Here is an 18,808-nt window from a genome sequence, read left to right as displayed (position 1 = left end):
ATCCTTGAACAAAAAAAAAAAGCTAAGCAAGAGAATAAGGTCCTGAGTTCAAGCCCCAGTAATGGTAAAAGACCCAAATAAGACTTTAGAACCTCTAGAATAATCCAGAGGTAGATGCACAGTGAATGGAGAATTATCAGACATAAATGCAAGTAGATTTACTCTATTTAAGAGTATCTAAGGGCTGGGAAGTTGGCTCAGTGGTAGAGCACTTGCCTTGCATGCCTGAGGCCCTGGGTTCCATTCCTCAGCACCACATAAGCAAAAAAAAAAAAAAGCCGGAAGTGGCACTGTGGCTCAAGTGGTAGAGTGCTAGCCTTGAGCTGAGGGACAGCGCCCAAGCCCAGAGTTCAGACCCCACAACTGGACCCCCCCCCAAAAAAAAAAACCTAAAAAAAAAGAGTATCTACTTGCCCATGTAATTGTAACCCCTCTGTACAGTTTTTTCACAATAAAAAAAAACAAAGAGTATCTGTTACTACTGTATTAGATGTACTATTGTATTAGATGGTGTTTATTTAATAAAGTGGTTGTATTATTAAGAAAAAGAGGTGGATACACACTAGGACAAAGATCTTTTAAATTAGCATATTAAAATGAGTAAAGGCTGGGAATTAGCTCAGTAGTAAAGTATTTGCCTAATATTCATGAGGCACTGGATTCAAGCTCCAGCACTGGAAATGTGGCTTAGTGGTAGAGTAGTTACCTAGCATGAATAAAGCCCTGGGTTCAATTCCTTAGTACCACATACATAGAAAAAGCCAGGAGTGGCACTGTGGCTCAAGTGGTAGACTGCTAGCCTGGAGCAAAAAAGCTCAGGGACAGTGCCCAGGACCTGAGTTCAAGCCCCAGAACTGGCAAAAAAAAAAAAAGCCCTTATTTAGCCCATGTATGTTTATCATTATACAATGAACACCTTAAGATATGAATGGAAGAAATACTACTATCTGTTTTCATCTTCTTAATTTTTTTGGGAGTGGGGGAAATTCTAGAGCTTGAACTCAGGACCTATTTCATTCTTTTTTTTTTTTTTGTCAGCAGTGGGACTTGAACTCTGGGTCAGGATACTGTCCTTGAGCTCTTCAGCTCAAGGTAAGCACTCTACCACTTGAGCCACAGTGCCACTTACGGTTTTCTGGTGGTTAATTGGAGATAAGAGTCTCTCGGACTTTCCTGCCTGGGCTGGCTTTGAACCGTGATCCTCAGAGCTCAGCCTCCTGAGTAGCACCCGGTTATTTCATTCTTTTTTTTTGGGTCCGGTCGTGGAGCCTGAACTCTGGGCTTGGGCGCTGTCCCTCAGCTCTTCAGCTCAAGGCTAGCACTCTACCACTTGAGCCACAGTGCCACTTCTGGCTTTTTTCTTTTTGCTTATGTGGTGCTGAGGAATCGAACCCAGGGCCTCATGCATGCAAGGCAAGCGCTCTACCACTGAGCCAACTTCCCAGCCCTATTTCATTCTTATTTAGCTTTTTCTCTCAAGGCTGACATTCTACTACTTGAGACACACCTCCACTTATAGCTTTATGCTGATTAAGTGGAGATAAGAGCCTCAGATTTGTCTACTCTGGCTAGCTTTGAAAGGTGATCCTTGAATCTCAGTCTCCTGAGTATCTACAGTTGAGCTTGGCCAAAGACGATAATCAAATCTGGAACTAGAATTGAGAGCTGGTGGGCCATACTCTGACCCAACAGGCAACAGAGGGAGTCACAGGTGACAGATACAGTGGCAAGTCAGACATCAAGCAAGACTTGCTGAGCGGGAGAGGGAGCCGGATTAACTGGTGGTAGGATGGTCACCACAGAAGGGCTCTTTCTAGACAGGTGCCTACCTTGTTGACTAAACAAACCACAGATCCCACCAGAAACTTCCAGATAACTCTGGAATATGCTCAGAGAGAGATATAACCATGACACATACGTTTCTCATTTTATTTTCTGTGAGTTACAAGGCTCACGCTATTTATTACAGAACCAATGAAATTCTGTAGGAAAAAAAGTATAGGTTTAGCTTGGCTGACTGCTTAGCATAGCCATCTGAACTCAGATGCAATGTACTTATTAACATTCCAAGTAACTACCCAATGGGATACAGATCTTAGCTGTAACTGGAACTGAAACACAAAGGAAGCAGAAAAGTTGGCATGGTTATCTAGTAAACAGAGTGAAGAATGGAACTGTGGAGAACATGATGCTGAATGAGAGGAAAAGGATTCTAGAGAAAGCCAAGAAAGACAGAAACAAAGGAAAAAGGTTTCTGTTCCCTTCCCTTTTCTTTCTTCCACTTCCCTCTTTCCCCTCTTTTTCTCTCTTTTCCATGAGCACTGGGGAGTGCTGGGACTTGAACTCAGGGCCTGAGCACTATCCCTTAGCCTTTTTACTCAAGGATTATGCTCTACTACTTGAGCCATGACTCTACTTCTGGATTTTTGCTAGTTAATTAGATATAAAAGTCTCACAGATTTTCCTGCCTAGATTGGCTTTGAGCCACATCCTCATATCTCAGCCTCCTGAGTAGCTGGGATTACAGGCATGAACCACCAGCGCCAAACTAGGAGGAAAGGTTTCAAAGGGACCAAATGCAGCAAGGAGACTGAGGAAGGCAGACCCCTTGTTAGAATTATGACCAACATTGAATTTCTCTTGATCATTTATCAATTAAGGAAGATTGGTGAGGTTTGAAACAAATCTCCAAATAAGCCTCCAATAACCAGCCTTTGTAATCTCCTTTAGACTCATCTGCAGGGTGAGAATAATTCCTTTTGGGTTACATTTTAAAGAACTCTGACAAGCAGATTCTGACAGAAGTAAAATATGAAATTAAGACAACAACAACAACTCTTACTCCACAGATACCAAATTACTTTCTTTCCATAGGAGATGATTTCAGGGCATTCTGGCCCTTCCTACCATTAGATCACCCTGGCGGCTGATAGGTGCGGGGGACAAGAAAGTCTGGGGACTCAGCTCCTGCTAGGAGAACTGGGTGACCTGGGAGAGCAAGAGCTACTCCGAATAAAGTACAGAAGAGTCTTTGAAAGGGATAAGATAAACGATTACAGAAAAGTCAAATTTCTTTTTATAGGAGTTTATCTTGGAAATTATAGAAGAACGCACTGGAAGAAATACTCATTTATATTAAATATTTGCTTCATATGCAAAGTTTCCATTAAGCCATTCCATGTAGAAAACAAAATCCTACTGGATTGACTTTATGCTGTCATATAACCCAACCTTCAAAGTATTTGACTTTACTGAACTACTGAGAAATAAAAGTTGCATTTCTGGGATTACATTATTTTTCCCCGCCTGGTCCTGGGACTTCAACTCAGGGCCTAGGCACTATCCCTGAGCTTTTGTTCTCTTTTTTTTTTTGGGGGGGGGGGTCCGGTCCTGGGGCCTGAACTCTGGGGCCTGGGCGCTGTCCCTCAGCTCTTCAGCTCAAGGCTAGCACTCTACCACTTGAGCCACAGCGTCACTTCCGGCTTTTTTCTTTTTGCTTATGTGGTGCTGAGGAATTGAACCCAGGGCCTCAGGCATGCAAGGCAAGCGCTCTACCACTGAGCCACCTTCCCAGCCCATCCCTGAACTTTTGTACTCAAGGCTAGTGCTCTACTATTTGAGCCATTGCTCTACCTCTGGCTTTTTGCTAATTGGAGGTAAGTCTCACAGACATTTCTGCCTGGGCTGGCTTCATACCATGCTCCTTTGATGTCAGCCTCCTGAGTAACTAAGGATTACAGGCTCTGAGCCACTAGCACCTGTTTATTTTGTTGCTGTTGTCATTATTATTATTATTGTTATTATTTGTTGACCATTCTGAAACTGGGTGATAGATAATGTGGAATATGGAGATCATGCTATTATTCTATTTACTTTTGCACATACCTAAAATCTTGCCTCTCAAAGCAAAAAAAAAAAAAAAAAAGCAAAAACAAAGTGTGCTAACACACACCTGTAATCCCACTCAAAAGGAGAAAGCTGGAGGACTGTGAATTCACATCCAGCTTGGGCTATGTAGTGAGACTCTAACCCTTTCCTCTGGCCTCCCCCACCACGTAGTGCTGGGCTCACCACCATCAAGGTCATCTCTTCCTTGAGGTCATCGTATCGTTCTTCCAGGCGACTGAATTCATTCAGAAGGTTCTGATACCTCAGCCTCTCATCATTTAGATCAAGTTCCAGTTGTTTTGTTTCTTCTACTAACTTCTTCTCCATAGTTTCTGAAAGAAACAAAGAAAGAAGAAGATTTCCAGAACAAAGATGGTTTTCCAGAAGATGGCTCCCCAAAATCTTCCAGTTCTGTTCATGGGGTTCACTTTTAGCACCAGTACTAGAATATCCAGTGAATACAGAGAAAGCAAAATGTGACCCCCAAAGGAGAAGTCAGAGACAGCCGGGTGCTGGTGGCTCATGTCTATAATCCTAATCAAGAGTCTGAGATCTGAGGATCGCAGTTCAAAGCCAGCCCAGGCAGACACATCCACAAGGCCCTTACCTCCAACCAACTACCAAAATGCTGAAAGTGGAGCTGTGACTCCAAGTGGTAGACTGGGAGCCTGGAGCCCCAAAGCTAAGCCAGAGAGCAAGCTCCAACAGTGGCACACTCACAGAACAAGGCAGAGACATTTCTCAAAAGAATGGCAAGTTTCAAGAAACACAGCTCCTCTACTCTAACAGAGCTTGTCTGTTTTCTTCTGCCTCCTGGCTGCATCATATCATTGAGAACATGGGGTTCCCAGCCTCTTCTTCCTCTGCTAACCAGATACAGTGCTCATGCTTTGTCATCTCTGCTACAATCTATCTTGGCCGGCTCTCATGAACTGCTTGGGGAACCCGAACTTTTCCATCTAAACCCCTTCTCCCAGTCCCCTACCATTCTGTCTTCTCCAGTCCCAGTGTTTGGATTGCTCTAGGCTAGGATGTGGTCTCCCAGATTCATTTTTAGTGGCAGGTGGTACAAATTAAAAAGACTCATGTCGGCTCTATGTTTTAACTCCATGAGCCAACCAGTGACTTATAACATTATGCTTCCACCATCACACTCTTTACCCTCACACTTTGTGGATTCATCTTCATTTTCCCTGCCTGCTTCAACATTTCTGTGCTCTATACTTCCATGAGGCAAGTGCCAGGTCACAACTGATACTGCCAAGCCTACCACAGTGCTTCCCCAGTGCTGCTTTCATGGGTCACGAATGAATGAATGAATGAACAAAACAAGCAATGAATTGTTTCTCTCTAAAATACTCTATAAAACTACGTTCCAGCCGGGTACCAGTAGCTCACACCTGTAATCCTAGCTACACAGGAGGCTGAGATCTGAGGATCTCAAAGCCAGCCCAGGCAGGAAAAGTTGGTGAGACTCTCATCAATAAACCACTCAGAAAACTGGAAGTGGTGCTGAGGCTCAAGTGCTAGACTGCCTGCCTTGAGCTGAAGAGCTGAGGGACAGTGCGCAGGCCCAGAGTTCAAGCCCCACAACCACCACCACCACCAACAAAAGAAACACATATCTCTGCTACATTACAGCTTAAGAATTCTTACTAAACCAAGAGGAACACTGTAAGTCATAACTTATAAATCATGTATGCAGAACAAATTAATTCTTTAGCAAGATTATGTATGTAAGCCCTTTACAATACCTTTACATCACCTTTACAATAAAATTTAAATTAAAAAAAAAAAAGATTACATGTCTGGGAAGGTGACTTAGTGGTAGAGTGCTTGCCTAGCATGCATGAAGCCCTGAGTTTGATTCCTCAGTACCACACAATCAGAAAAAGCTGGAAGTGGAGCTGTGGCTCAAATGGTAGAGTGCTAGCCTTGAGCTTCTTAGAAGCTCAGGGACAGTGCTCAGGCCCTGAGTTCAAGTCCCAGGACTGGCAAAAAAAAAAAAAAAAGATTACATATGACATTAACTGAGAGTACATACTAATACATGAGAGACCAGGTTTTATTAGTTCACCAACAAATTCAACCAAAATGTTTGGGATCTTATTACTTGTAAGTATGGGAAATGTACTTGACAATAGCCTCCACTTTTGAAAATATTTAAGCTCAGGGAGCCCTGTATCTGCTCACAGGCTGATGAGGGTGGTAGGTGGCATGCAGTAGGTGGGCCCTGCCAGCCGTACCTGTCATCTCCTTCGCCTGTTCCACGATGCGGTGATTGAGGACCTCTTTCTCCTGCTTCAGCAAACTATTTTCTTCCTTCAGGTTCGACACCAGCTATAAAAAGAAAACAAACAAATGAGATGTAGAGACCATACAGCCCTCACTTCTGCCTTATAAGACATGCCTAGATAAGTCTAGCCATCCAGAAAAGCTGACTCAAGATGACTCTCTCCACATGGCCTTATAGGAAAAACCACCATCACACCTGTCTTTTCTCTGGCTATGAGACCCTGTAGATGCCTCTTGCTAGCTCCTACAAATGATTTACTTTTCTGGCTGCTCTGTTGGACTAGAAACCCCTGGAGGACAAGGATGGTAGGATGGTGAGGGTGGCGGTTCTACAATTCACCATTTGTTCTTTTTTTTTTTTTTGGGTCCGGTCGTGGGGCCTGAACTCAGCCTGGGCACTGTCCCTCAGCTCTTCAGTTCAAGGCTAGCGCTCTACCACTTGAGCCACAGCGCCACTTCTGGCTTTTTGCTCATGTGGTGCTGAGGAATCGAACCCAGGGCCTCAGGCATGCAAGGCAAGCGCTCTACCACTGAGCCACCTTCCCAGCCCCTCACCATTTGTTCTTAAAACCATGAAACTATTTCGACACCAAAACAAAGCTCATGTGCACCCACAATCCAAGTAGGGACAGTGAGGAGGTTAAAAAGGACATGAAGTTATTTTTGGGAAGTTTACTGAAGACCTTCTGATGCTCCCTCGAACTTATTTTTTTTATACATTTTTTGTCAGTCCTGCGGCTTGAACTCAGGGCCTGGGCACTGTCCCTGAGCTACTTTTGCTAAAGGCTAGAATTCTACCACTAAGCCACAGCACCACTTCTGGCCTTTTCTGTTTATGTGATACTGAGTAATCAAAACCAGGGTTTCATTCATGCTAGGCAAGCACTCAACCACTAAGCCACTTTCCCAGCTCCTTCTAACTTATTTTGAAAAAGAAAATTTCTTTTTCATCCCCTTTGAACAATATTCAAGGACTAGTCCTTTCATCCCATGTTTTTCACAAGTACTGGCCTTATAACAATGTCCATGTGGCTGGGAATGTGGCTTAGTGGTAGAGTGCTTGCCTAGCATGCATCAAGCCTTGGGTTCAATTCCTCAGTACTACATACACAGAAAAAGCCAGAAGTGGTGCTCTGGCTCAAGTGGTAGAGTGCTAGCCTTTAGCAAAAGTAGCTCAGGGACAGTGCTCTGGCCTTGAGTTCAGACCCAGGACTGGTAAAACAAAACAAAACAAAAATAAAACAATGTCATTATGCTTTCTGCCAGGAAATGCCCACTGAAAATAGTTAAAATAAGCTCAGCCCCACAGTGGCTTATGCCTGTAACCCTAGCTATTCAGAACGCTAAAATCTTGAGGATTCAGGTTCGAAGCCAGCCTAGGCAGAAAAGTCCATGACACTCTATCCTCAGTTAACCAACACAAAGCTGGGGTGGAGGCATTAAAGATAGTACAGGTATAGAAGGTATAAGTATAGGAGGCATGGCTCAAGTGGTAGAACGCCAGCGTGGAACAGAAAAAGTGGGAGCATGAGGCCCTGAGTTCAAGCCATAGAAAGAAATAAGTCAGGGCTGGGAAGGTGGCTCAGTGGTAGAGCGCTTACCTTGCATGCATGAGGCTCTGGGTTCAATTCCTCAGTACCACATAAGCAAAAAGAAAAAAGCTGGAAGTGGCCCTGTGGCTCAAGTGGTAGAGCACTAGCCTTGAGCTGAAGAGCTGAGGGACAGTGCCCAAGCCCAGAGTTCAGGGCCCACAACCAGACCCAAAAAAGAAAGAAAGGAAGGAAGGAAGGAAGGAAGGAAGGAAGGAAGGAAGGAAGGAAGGAAGAAAGAAAGAAAGAAAGAAAGAAAGAAAGAAAGAAAGAAAGAAAGAAAGAAAGAAAGAAGTCAGTAAAGAAAAAGCCAACCAGGATTCTGGCAAGGAGTAATAGCAGACATAGTCAAGTCTGGCTTTGTTAAAGACGGTAATCTCAGTGGAATCTCTCAAAATTGATGACTATTTTCCAGTAAGTTTTCTGCTGAGGTACTTTTGGAAATGATCTCCCCACTACTTGAGCATCTCCAGTACCCTAGTCTTTAATAGTGTTAATATTAATTACAACAAATTAGCAGAAATGGAAGATGTCTGAGGGTGGTTCTATCTGCACAGCACCCCCTGGCTGTAGAGAGAGAGAGATCGAGATCTCTCTCTCTCTCTCTCTCTCTCTCTCTCTCTCTCTCTCTCTCTCTCTCTCTCTCTCTGTGTCTGGACTTCACACATGTGACTGAAGGTTTCCATAAGGATTCCCACCCTCAGGTACTAATGGCTCCTTGTCTGATTTGCTTCCTAACAGTGGTAGGTTTTCTACTTATGAAAAGGACACTTGGGAGGCTACAGTAGGAGGATTGTGAATTTGAGGCCAGCCAGGGCTAGTAAAAGACTGTATTTAAAACAGTGTTTAAATATAACCCTAAATTTCATGTGTTGGAAACTCAATGGCCACATCCACAGATTACCTGTGACTGGGGCATGAGGACTCCACTCTCTTCAATGGAATAACCTATTAATGGATGAATGGGTTATTGAGGGTGTGGCTTTGTGGAAGTAGTGATCTTTCTCTGGGACACTGGCTCTGTTGTGCCAGTGATGCCTCTGCCATGTTAAGATACCTCACCAGGCCCTCTCCTGATGCTGGCACCATGTTCTTGAACTTCTAGGCCTCTAGAACCATGGGCTAAGTAAACCTCTTTTCCTATTCAACCAGGTATTTTGTTTCATGGGGGAGAACTGACTCATATTTGTGTTTTCTTTTCTTTTCTTTTTTTTTGGGGGGGTCCAGTCGTGGGGCCTGAACTCTGGGCCTGGGCACTGTCCCTAAGCTCTTCAGCTCAAGGCTAGTGCTCTACCACTTGAGCCACTGCGCCACTTCTGGCTTTTTTTCTTTTTGCTTATGTGGTGCTGGGGAATCGAACCCAGGGCCTCATGCATGCAAGACAAGCACTCTACCACTGAGCCACCTTCCCAGCCCCTACATTTTCGATTAAAATGAATGTTGAGCTATATATATACCACATCAAGATGACAGCATATTTACTTGTGCAAGGAATAGAAGAGAATATGGCCTTCAGTTCCTACCTGCTCAGTTTCTTGTTTATATCTATCTGCTCGTTCTTCAATGGATTTTTTCTCTGACTGGGTTTGTTCCAGGTCTTTCCGGAGCTTGGCAATTTCTTCCTGTAGACTCAGGACCCGTCCAGTGGCAACCTTAGCCTCCTCCTCACTTAGCTGAAGACGTTCTAAGTCACTTCGTAGTTTCTCAGTCTCAGAGCTGTATGCGCCTTCCAGACTGGTCAGTTTCTCCATTAGGCATTTGTAGTCTTTATTCTTTAAACAAACACAGAAGAAACAATAAAATAATGAAAACAAACCAGCTTACTAATCAGACTCTTGTTATCTATCATAACACTGATGCAGGACCTAAACTTGCAATACTGAAACCATCACAATACTCCTTGATTGCACATTTCCTTTGCATAAGGAGTAGATGGAGATGGACATTAGTTACCACCTGCTCAACATTTATAACACAACCAGTACCTTCTAGTGACATAACTAGAAGAAAGTGCAACACAACTGTCTTACATGATATGCAACATGCATGTGATTTTCTCATTCATCACAAATTGAGTTAAATGGTCAACTCTTAATTTTGTGACTCTTTTTTTTTCAAGCCCTGTGGCTTGAAATCTGCGCCTGGGTGCTCTCCTGAGCTTCCACTTAGCCACTAAGGCTACCACTTGAGCCACAGCGCCACTTCCAGACTTTTCTGTATATGTGGTACTGAGGAATCGAACCCAGGACTTGATGCATGCTAGGCAAGCGCTCTACTACTAAGTCACATTCCCAGCCCCATTTTGTGACTCTTAATGTATAAACAGGGGAATGTATACTTGGTCTTGAAAATAGATCAGGGTGCTATGAGAAACCATGTAAGACTGAGTGCTGCTGGCTCTCACCTAGCTACCCAGGAGACTGAGATCTGAGGATTGAGATTCAAAGCCAGCACAGGCAGGAAAGTCAATGAGACTCTTATCTCCAATTAACCATTAGAAAACTGGAAGAGGCGCTGTGCCTCAGTGGTAGAGTGCTAGCCTTGAGCAGAAGTACTCAGGGACAGCATCCAACCCCAAGTTCAAGCCCCACACCAACCAAAAAAAAAAAAAAAAAAAGCTCAAGGTCAGTGCCCAGACCCTGAGATCAATCCTCATGACTGAAAAAAAAAAGCCAAAAACAGGGTTGCAGGCATGGCTCAAGTGGTAGAGTGTCATGTGAGCAAGCCTAAAGCTCTAAATTCAAACCCCTGTACCTTTAAAGCAAAACAAAACAAAAAAATCACCAAAATCTTATGTACTAGCTAAATGATACATAAAAATGATAAAATGGTTTTAGAAAAATCACTAGTTTTTATACATCTCTATGTATCTCAAAATTCCTCTCATTCAGAAAACCTTCCTAACAAGTATTATTTCATTCTAACCCCTACCTTTTCTATCCTATTGTTTACGTGCTCTTAATTACCTTTATGTAATTTGCATGTGCTAAAATATTATTTAGGAACTATTGCCAAGCAATCAAATCTTATCTCTGCAAACAGATTATAGCTCAGACTTCTTCCCGCTTCTGTGCTAAATAACCCATAAAAAAAATTTTACCTTTTGAAAAGAAATGATAAGGGTAAAAGAGTCCTATAAATTATAAAATGCGGGGGAGAAGAGGGAGGGAGTATAGTCATGGAGATGGGAGGGCAGAGATGGTAGAGGAAAAACAAAGGAGGAGGCAACAATGCTTGATAAGAAATATACTTATCCTTTTCCATGTAATTGTAACCCCTCTGTACAGTATTTTCACAATTAAAAAAAAAAAGAAGTCTCATATAACTAATATAGCAGAATGTTTATAATATAGTAAAAATAAACTCAAAGAATGAGAAAAAAAGAAATGTACTTATTACCTTGCTCATGTAATTGTAACCCCTCTGTATAGTATTTTCACAATAAAAAATGTACTAAAAATTATGAAGTGCAATATGATGGACTGGGAAGTTGGCTCAGTGGTAGAGTGCTTGCCTTGCATGCATGAGGGCCTGGGTTTGATTCCTCAGTACCACATAAGCAATAAAATGCCGGAAGTGGCACTGTGGCTGAAGTGGTAGGGGGCTAGCCTTGAGCTGAAATGCTGAGAGACAGTGCCCAGGCCCAGAGTTCAATCCCCATGACTAACAATAAAAAAAGTACAATATGAGTCTGTAAGAAAGGTTAGTACTAATACTGTTACTTTTGAAGTGATGAAAATGTTCTAAACATGGATTACGTCTCCATAGAGTTCTTTAAAATCATTAAAATCATTTTAAAAAGCAGGAGTAAAAAATGGTTTGGGAAACCAAGCACCAGTGGCTCACACCTATAATCTCAAGTTACTCTGGAAGCTGAGATCTGAGTATTACAGTTTGAAGCCAGCTGAGCAAGAAAGTTCATGAGTCTCTAATATCCAACTAACCAGCAAAAAGCCAGGAGTGAAGCTGGGGGCTGGTGGCTCACACCTGTGATGATCTGAGGACTGAGGTTCAAAGCCAGCATGGGCAGAAAAGTCCTGAGAGTCTTATCTCAAATAAAGTACTCAGAAAAAGCTGGAAGTGGTACTGTGGCTCAAGTTGTAGAGCACTAGCCTTGAGCACAAAGAGGCTCAGGGACAGTGCCCAGGCCTTGAGTTCAAGCCCCAGGACCTGCAAAAAAAAAAAAAAGAAAGAAAGAAAGAAAAAAAGAGAGAAAGAAAGAGAGAGAGAGAAAAAGAGAGAGAGAAAGAGAGAAAGAGAGGAAGAGAGAAAGAAAGAAAGAAAGAAAGGAAGGAAGAAAGAAAGAAAGAAAGAAGGAAAGGAAAGGAAGGAAGAAGGAAAGGAAGGAAGGAAGGAAAGCAAGCAAGCCAGCAGTGGAGGTGTGGCTCAAGCAGTAGAGTACCAGCCTTGAATGTAAAAGCAGTGAGAGTGCAAGGTCCTGAGTTCAAGCCCAGCACTGGCACACACACAAATACAAACACACAGATGGGGTTTGGGTTAGGATTAAGATGTTCTCAAAAACAAATTTCTGCCTTCTTCCTTGGGATTGTAATCTGAAGGATGACTACAAATGATGATAATCCCAAATGACCATAAGCTTGTCATCATTTCTATGCTCACTCCTGTCATTTTTTTACTTTGTAGTGAGACTAAAGCAGCAGATCAAGAGAGACCACACTAAAATGTCCATTCTTGGGGCTCCTATGTAAACCTACCTGCTCATCCACCTTACGCTGCAGCTGCATGATCTTGTTCTCCATGCCGATGTGGAGCTTCTTGTAGCGCTCCACGGAGCGAGCCTCAATTTTGAGTTTCTTTAACTCACGCTTGGCCATCATCCGCCGGAAGCAGCACTGAAGGTAGATGATAGCTTCCAAAGTCCTCCTGTAGTGTGTGCGGGCCAGCCAGCCCCGGACCCACTTCTGAATGATGACTGCTTTGTGCTCACGGAGAATCTGCAGAAAGGACAAACAATGTAAGAGCCTGGACCAGACTACCAACCCATGTTTATTAAGCCAAGGAGCTAGATATAACATAAAAAAGCTGGGCATCGTCATTTGTGAGTGTAATCGCAACACTCTTAGAAGAATCATGAGTTTGAGACTAGCCTGAGCTACATACTAAGTTCCAAGTCAGTCTCTCAAACCTATAATTGTTCATTTCATTTGGAAAACAAAAACAAAAAAAACCAAACAGGTACTTGGAAATGTAACCACGCTAAGAATCTTGAGATGGGGAAATCATTCTGAATTCTCAAGGTGGGACCTAAATAGTATCAGAATTTATATAAGAAGCAAACATGAAAAGTCAGATATGCTGAGAAGATGATGTGGAGACGGAGCAGAGGTGGAATGTGGCCACAAGCCCAGGGATTGCTGGCATCCTCAGCTGGAAGAGGCAAGATCTGGACTCCACAGCTTTAGTGGAAAGTGTGGCATCTACTGCTGGACCAGAGATAATGATTTTTGAACTTGTGGCCTCCAGAAAAGTGAGATAAACAATTACTGTTGCTTAAAACAACCAAGTTTGCAGGTTTTTTTTTTTTTTTAACACATTCATGTTTCTTCTTTTTTCAAATTATCCAGACAAGAAGAGAAAGGAGAGAGAAATCTTCCTTGGATATGTCTGAGTAAATGCATGTAATTACTTAACACTTTAAAATACATTTCAATGGTTGGCCATCTCCCTTTGGTTCTTATGTCCATAGCAGCCCCCTTGGTCTGTGTATGGATGCAGAATTTGATTGTTAGTAAAATGAAGAAATGGGGTTGAAAATAACATCTCACCCTGCACAGCTAAAGACATAGCTACCAAACTAGAAAGACAACCAACTAATTGGGAAAAAAAATGTTTACCAGCAGGGCCTAATATCTATTATATACAGGGAACTCAAGAAACCAATCCCTCCCAAATCTAACAAACCAATCATTAAATGGGCAAGGAAGCTAAAGAGAGACTTCTCAGAAGAAGACATAAAAATGGCAAAGAAACATAAGGAAATGTTCATCATCCCTGGCTGTAAAGGAAATGGAAATAAAAACAACCCTGAGATACCACCTTACCCCAGTCAGAATGGCCTACATCCTAAATTTAGCCAATGACAAATGCTGGCTGAGATGCAGAGAAAGAGGAACCCTATTGCATTATTGGTGGGAATGTACACTAATACAACCACTTTGGAAAGCAGTCTGGAGGTACCTCAGAAAGCTAAATATAGACCTTCCCTATGACCCAACCATACTACTCCTAGGCATCTATCCTGAGCAACAGGAACCAGGATACAAGGACACATGCACCTCCATGTTCATTGCAGCATTGTTCACAATAGCCAAGATATGGAAAAAACCTAGATGCCTCACTACAGATGAATGGATCCAAAAATTGTGGTACCTATATACAATGGAATATCATGCAGCCATTAGAAAGGACAAAATAATGGCATTTGCAGAACAAATCATTTTGAGCAAGGAAAGCCAAGATCAGAGAGACAAATGGCACATGGTCTCCCTGATATGTGGATGTTAAATCCAAAATGCAAAGAGATATGACAAAGTAAATAGAACTCGAGAGACAAAGGACCGCCACTCATTTTGTCGTATCATTACTAAATGACTCCATGTTCTTGACCACATATATGGTATATATATGTGCACATCTGAGGGAAGCTAGGAGGAGGACACAGAATCAGAGGGAAACAGGGGAAAATATACAACAGAGGGGCCCATCAGCTGCACTGGATATTGATAAAAACGAACTAAGCAACTCAAGGTCAAGGAGGGAATGAGAGGGAAAGAGGAACAGCATTCACAAAGCAAAAGGAAAGAAATGTACATATGACCTGATGTAGAAGAAATAGTTAGATTGTCAAAGCTCATAGAATTCACAAACATTATACACCATAATAATGACAATTTGCCTTGTGAAGGTTAAAATGTGTTTGTGACTTTAACTAAGTATCATTATCTCACAATACTGTGAAATTTATGTAATCACTTAATCTCAATAAAAATTTATAAAGAAAAAGAAAATAACATCTCACCTTGTGATAGCGGTTCCTGGCCAAGTAGCCTCGCAAACATGACTGAAGGACAATAGTGGCAGCACGTCTAATCTTGTACTTCTTGCGGACCACGTACATGCGCCAGTTCTTCTGAATGATGGTGGCTGCCTTGGTTCTGCGCAGAAACTTAGCATAGCTGGTTGAAGAAAGGAGCAGTGCATTGTTAGTAATCAGAAAAAAGCAACACTCAGTGTCAATGTCTTATGCATGAGCAGTTGCCTTAATGTAACAATGGGCACCAAAAAGCAACATTCATATTTACTTATATCTATAGTTTCTCAATGTATTTTTGCTTTCATGATGTCATCTGAAGCTCTGCCAATTCTGGAAAGTAGGAGGTCCCTTATTGCTGGAGAGAGGGAAGTTAACAAGAGATCATGCTTTCTAGGAGTAAGCTCTTCAGTCTGCCCTATGTCATTCTATTCTCTGCATAGCAGACTGATGAATGCATTAATCCCATATATGCTTAGATCTAGCCACAGTTAATTCCCATCTTCTTCCTGAGTATTTGAGTAAATGGTCTTTGTCTATAATTCATGTCTATTTGCACACCTAATTAACATTGTCTTAACATACAAGCACACTCAAGTATATCTAATTCTTTTTAAGACTTTAAAATGTTAATTGCTCCCTAAATGGAGTCATTATTAACTAGTTCCTATGCATGACCATTCTAATTAACATATGACTTCTTTTTTTCTTGGTGCTGCTACTAGGTTTGAATTCAGGGCCCCATCCTCTCATTTGGCTTTTTTGCTCAAAACTGGTATGCTCTACCACTTGAGCCACAGCTTTTTTTTCCAGCATTTTTCTGGCTAATTGGAGAGATGAGGCTCATAGACTTTCCTGCCTGGGCTGGCTTTGAACCAAGACCCTCAGATCTCAGATTCCTGAGTAGATACGATTACAGACTTGCTCCACAGCATGACTTAACACATGACTTCATCCAGCTCCACAGGAAAGTCTGAAACAAAGGTCTGAAGGCCCGAGTTGGCTGAACTTTATACCTACCATCGAGCCTGATAACCCCGCACATATCTCTGCACAGTGATGGCAGCCCTCTGCATCCGCAGGTACTTCTTCCTTAGCAGCCACCCTCGGATGGTTTTCTGGATCCGGATACAGGCAGCCCTCAGTTTGTCTGCCCTGAGCTTTTCTAGATAGGCCACTTGACCAGCCCGGAAAAAGATCTTTGTCTTACCAAACTGGTATTTGTCCTTGTCCTATATTAGAAAGAAAAAAAATTGTATTTTCTTCAGAAATAAAGACTCCATAAATGAAATAAAAAAAAGAAAAAAATTTTATCTAAAAGCAGAAATCAGTAAATGGGTGAATCTATTAACCTAAATCTTGGGCTACACACAACAAATTAACGGAGCCAGATTTCTGACCCTCCGCCAGTGGGGCAAATAGAATTCTAGAGAAACTGTAGTTTGAGTTACTTTTCACGATTATTCTCCCTGGAATTATTTTCTGAGGGCCAAAACTTGATTATGGGTTATAGGCTGCTATTATTTGCTTGTTTGTATTTTAATATTTCAAGGAAATGGAGATGTGGACATGTCCTCTGACTGACCCAGGCTATAAGCATTACATCAGGCTGCATATCCTAATAAGGGGCTGAAGGGGAAAAACACCAATTTGAATAATAAGGCAGAAAGAAACACACATGAAATCAAAGTTCAAAAACAAAACAATAAAAATCATTGGGTATTCATATTCAAGTTAAGTTCCTAACAGTTATCTCTGGCCTTGAATGGTTCTTAAAAAATAAACAACTTCATGCACGTGTTTAAAAATCCAAATTCAAACACATTCCCCCTCCAAAGTAGAATCATTTAAATATTTATTGACTTCTGCACCTAAGCAGAGCCAAACAGTCCACCTGCATGCTATGATTCACCTTACCTATGTGATCACTATGTGATCCAAATTCTAAGCCAAAACAGAGGGTTCTACCATTTGAGCCACACCTCTAGCTCAAGCTTTTTGCTGGTTAAATGGAGATGTGTCCTGAAGAGTTTTCTGTCCTGGGTTGACTGCAAACTGGGATAGTCAGATCTCAGTCTCTTTGAGTAGCTAGGATTACATGCTTGAGCTACTGCTGCCTGGTTTCCATTAGCTTTAAGGTATTTTACTTACCTTTAAAATGCATTGTTAACAAGATGGACTTTGTCCCTTTAGATTAAGACTCCTTTTTTCCCCCCCTTTAATTATGCATCACCTTGCCTGGTCTCTCAAGTCTAGGTGTAGGCCTTGTCACACTGTTTCCTCATAGTGGATCATCATCTTCATCATCATTATCATCATCATCATCATCATCATTATCGCTAGCATCCCAAAGACAGTGAGCCTTGATCACTGAGACAGTTCCCCTAACAATCCCCTCTCACACACAAACAATCTGGATTAATGATCTTAACACAAACATTTTCAGGGCTTTCACACATCACAATGGCAAGGCCAGACAAGGAAAGTCAAAGTCTTTCTCACCAGTATGAGTTTCTCTAACACATTCTTGCAGGTTTGCTTTCTGTCACCCAGTACATCCTTTTGCTTCATTAGGACCCGGTAACGGCTGAAAAATTCCTGATAAGTCCACCTATAAAATGACAATCACATCAGCTTAAGGCACCAGGAACCTGTCCCAATAGGCCCCTTATACGGAAGCTGGCAGGCTCACCGGGAGGGGAAGCCTGCTGCACTGATTCGGATGGTTTCCAGGACGCCACATGCTCTCAGCTGCTGAACAGCCCTCTTCTCATCAAACCTACATGTGCAGATGACAGCCATCAGTCCCTGAAGAACCAAATTGCCGTGTTCCTCAGGGGGGACTCAGATGCATTTGCAAAGAACCAAGTAGATAAATTAGGAAAGAAAGTATTCAGAAGCTGAAGCAAATATCCAAATGGAAAACTCCATGAGACAGTGGAGAAGAGACAATTAGTAGGAAAATAAAGACCTAGAAACATCTCCTATGATTCATAAGAAAGCTCATGTTGCACAGCACGCACGCACACACGCGCACACACACACGCGCGCACACACACACACACACACACACACACACACATACACACACACACACACACTGAGAGGGAGAGCAAGAGAAATGGGAAGGGGAAGAGAGAGCACAATCTCCTGTCTGTAATTTTGAAATCTAGAAAACTCTGAAAACTAAGTCTTTCCATAGCTTACTTAGCAGCTCAACCAGATTTCTGACCTGAAATGAACATGAGAGTATCTACCTGAACTGCTTAGTGGATCTCACATTTCAAATTCTTAGAATGCTAATTTGTCCTCAAAAGGAAGAAAAACTCCAGTAATTCTATTAATTCCCAGTTTCCTTCTAAGACATAAAGATTTACTTGAGTTATTTTTTTCCCTTGGGTTTGGCAACCATTACACAATGTGGCAACTTTTTGTTCTGTGGCTGAGAAATACTTACGTGAAAGGAAACTTGAAGTCATTGGGCTTGATACAGCGCACGTAGTGAGGGGTGGTGGCATTGAGGGTCTCCATTAGCAGGTGAAGGGAGTTTCGGAACTGTGTGAGAAAGGGTGACAAGAGCCATCAAGGTCTTGTCAAGTCAAAGCAATTTAGAATTCTCTTCCTATGGCATCAATGGGCATGATCTTCCTACCTCTGAACATGATCCACTTTCAGAAGAGGAGCTGCTACTACACAAGAATGCTAAATTTGCACTTAAAATTTGCCTAAACTTTACCATTTAACTCAGAGATAGATAGATAGATAGATAGATAGATAGATAGATAGATAGATAGATAGATAGGTAGCTCGATCGACCAGAGGTAGGTGTGTGTGTGTGTGTGTGTGTGTGTGTGCGCGCGCGCGCGCGCACGCACAATATTGAGATAGAGAACATTATTCCGGGAAAGGCTGGTATAGTCACGTGTCTAGTACAGGGGGAGAGGAGAGAGTGGGCAGGACTGGCATGTGTAATAGAAGTACTCAT

General features: G+C 42.3%; 1 protein-coding gene across 4 annotated transcripts in view; it reads right to left on the bottom strand.

Moving 5' to 3' along the window:
• Nucleotides 1-18,808, bottom strand: part of Myo5a (myosin VA) — a 128,332-nt gene that overhangs the window by 45,038 nt on the left and 64,486 nt on the right. For all 4 annotated transcript variants that reach the window (XM_069995386.1, XM_069995387.1, XM_069995388.1 and 1 more), the window contains exons 16-24: nucleotides 18,281-18,378; nucleotides 17,516-17,602; nucleotides 17,326-17,434; nucleotides 15,844-16,055; nucleotides 14,812-14,968; nucleotides 12,488-12,727; nucleotides 9,296-9,544; nucleotides 6,135-6,228; nucleotides 4,072-4,220 (exon numbers count right to left, since the gene is read on the bottom strand). In XM_069995386.1, the coding sequence (XP_069851487.1) occupies nucleotides 4,072-4,220; nucleotides 6,135-6,228; nucleotides 9,296-9,544; nucleotides 12,488-12,727; nucleotides 14,812-14,968; nucleotides 15,844-16,055; nucleotides 17,326-17,434; nucleotides 17,516-17,602; nucleotides 18,281-18,378 (1,395 nt within the window). The remainder of the gene's footprint in view (nucleotides 1-4,071; nucleotides 4,221-6,134; nucleotides 6,229-9,295; nucleotides 9,545-12,487; nucleotides 12,728-14,811; nucleotides 14,969-15,843; nucleotides 16,056-17,325; nucleotides 17,435-17,515; nucleotides 17,603-18,280; nucleotides 18,379-18,808) is intronic.

Source organism: Dipodomys merriami, unplaced genomic scaffold (assembly GCF_024711535.1).
Source record: "Dipodomys merriami isolate MVZ:Mamm:240054 unplaced genomic scaffold, mDipMer1.0.p SCAF_48, whole genome shotgun sequence".
Lineage (NCBI taxonomy): Eukaryota > Metazoa > Chordata > Mammalia > Rodentia > Heteromyidae > Dipodomys > Dipodomys merriami.
Note: the sequence above shows the minus strand (reverse complement) of the source record. Positions and strands in the feature narration are given on the sequence as shown.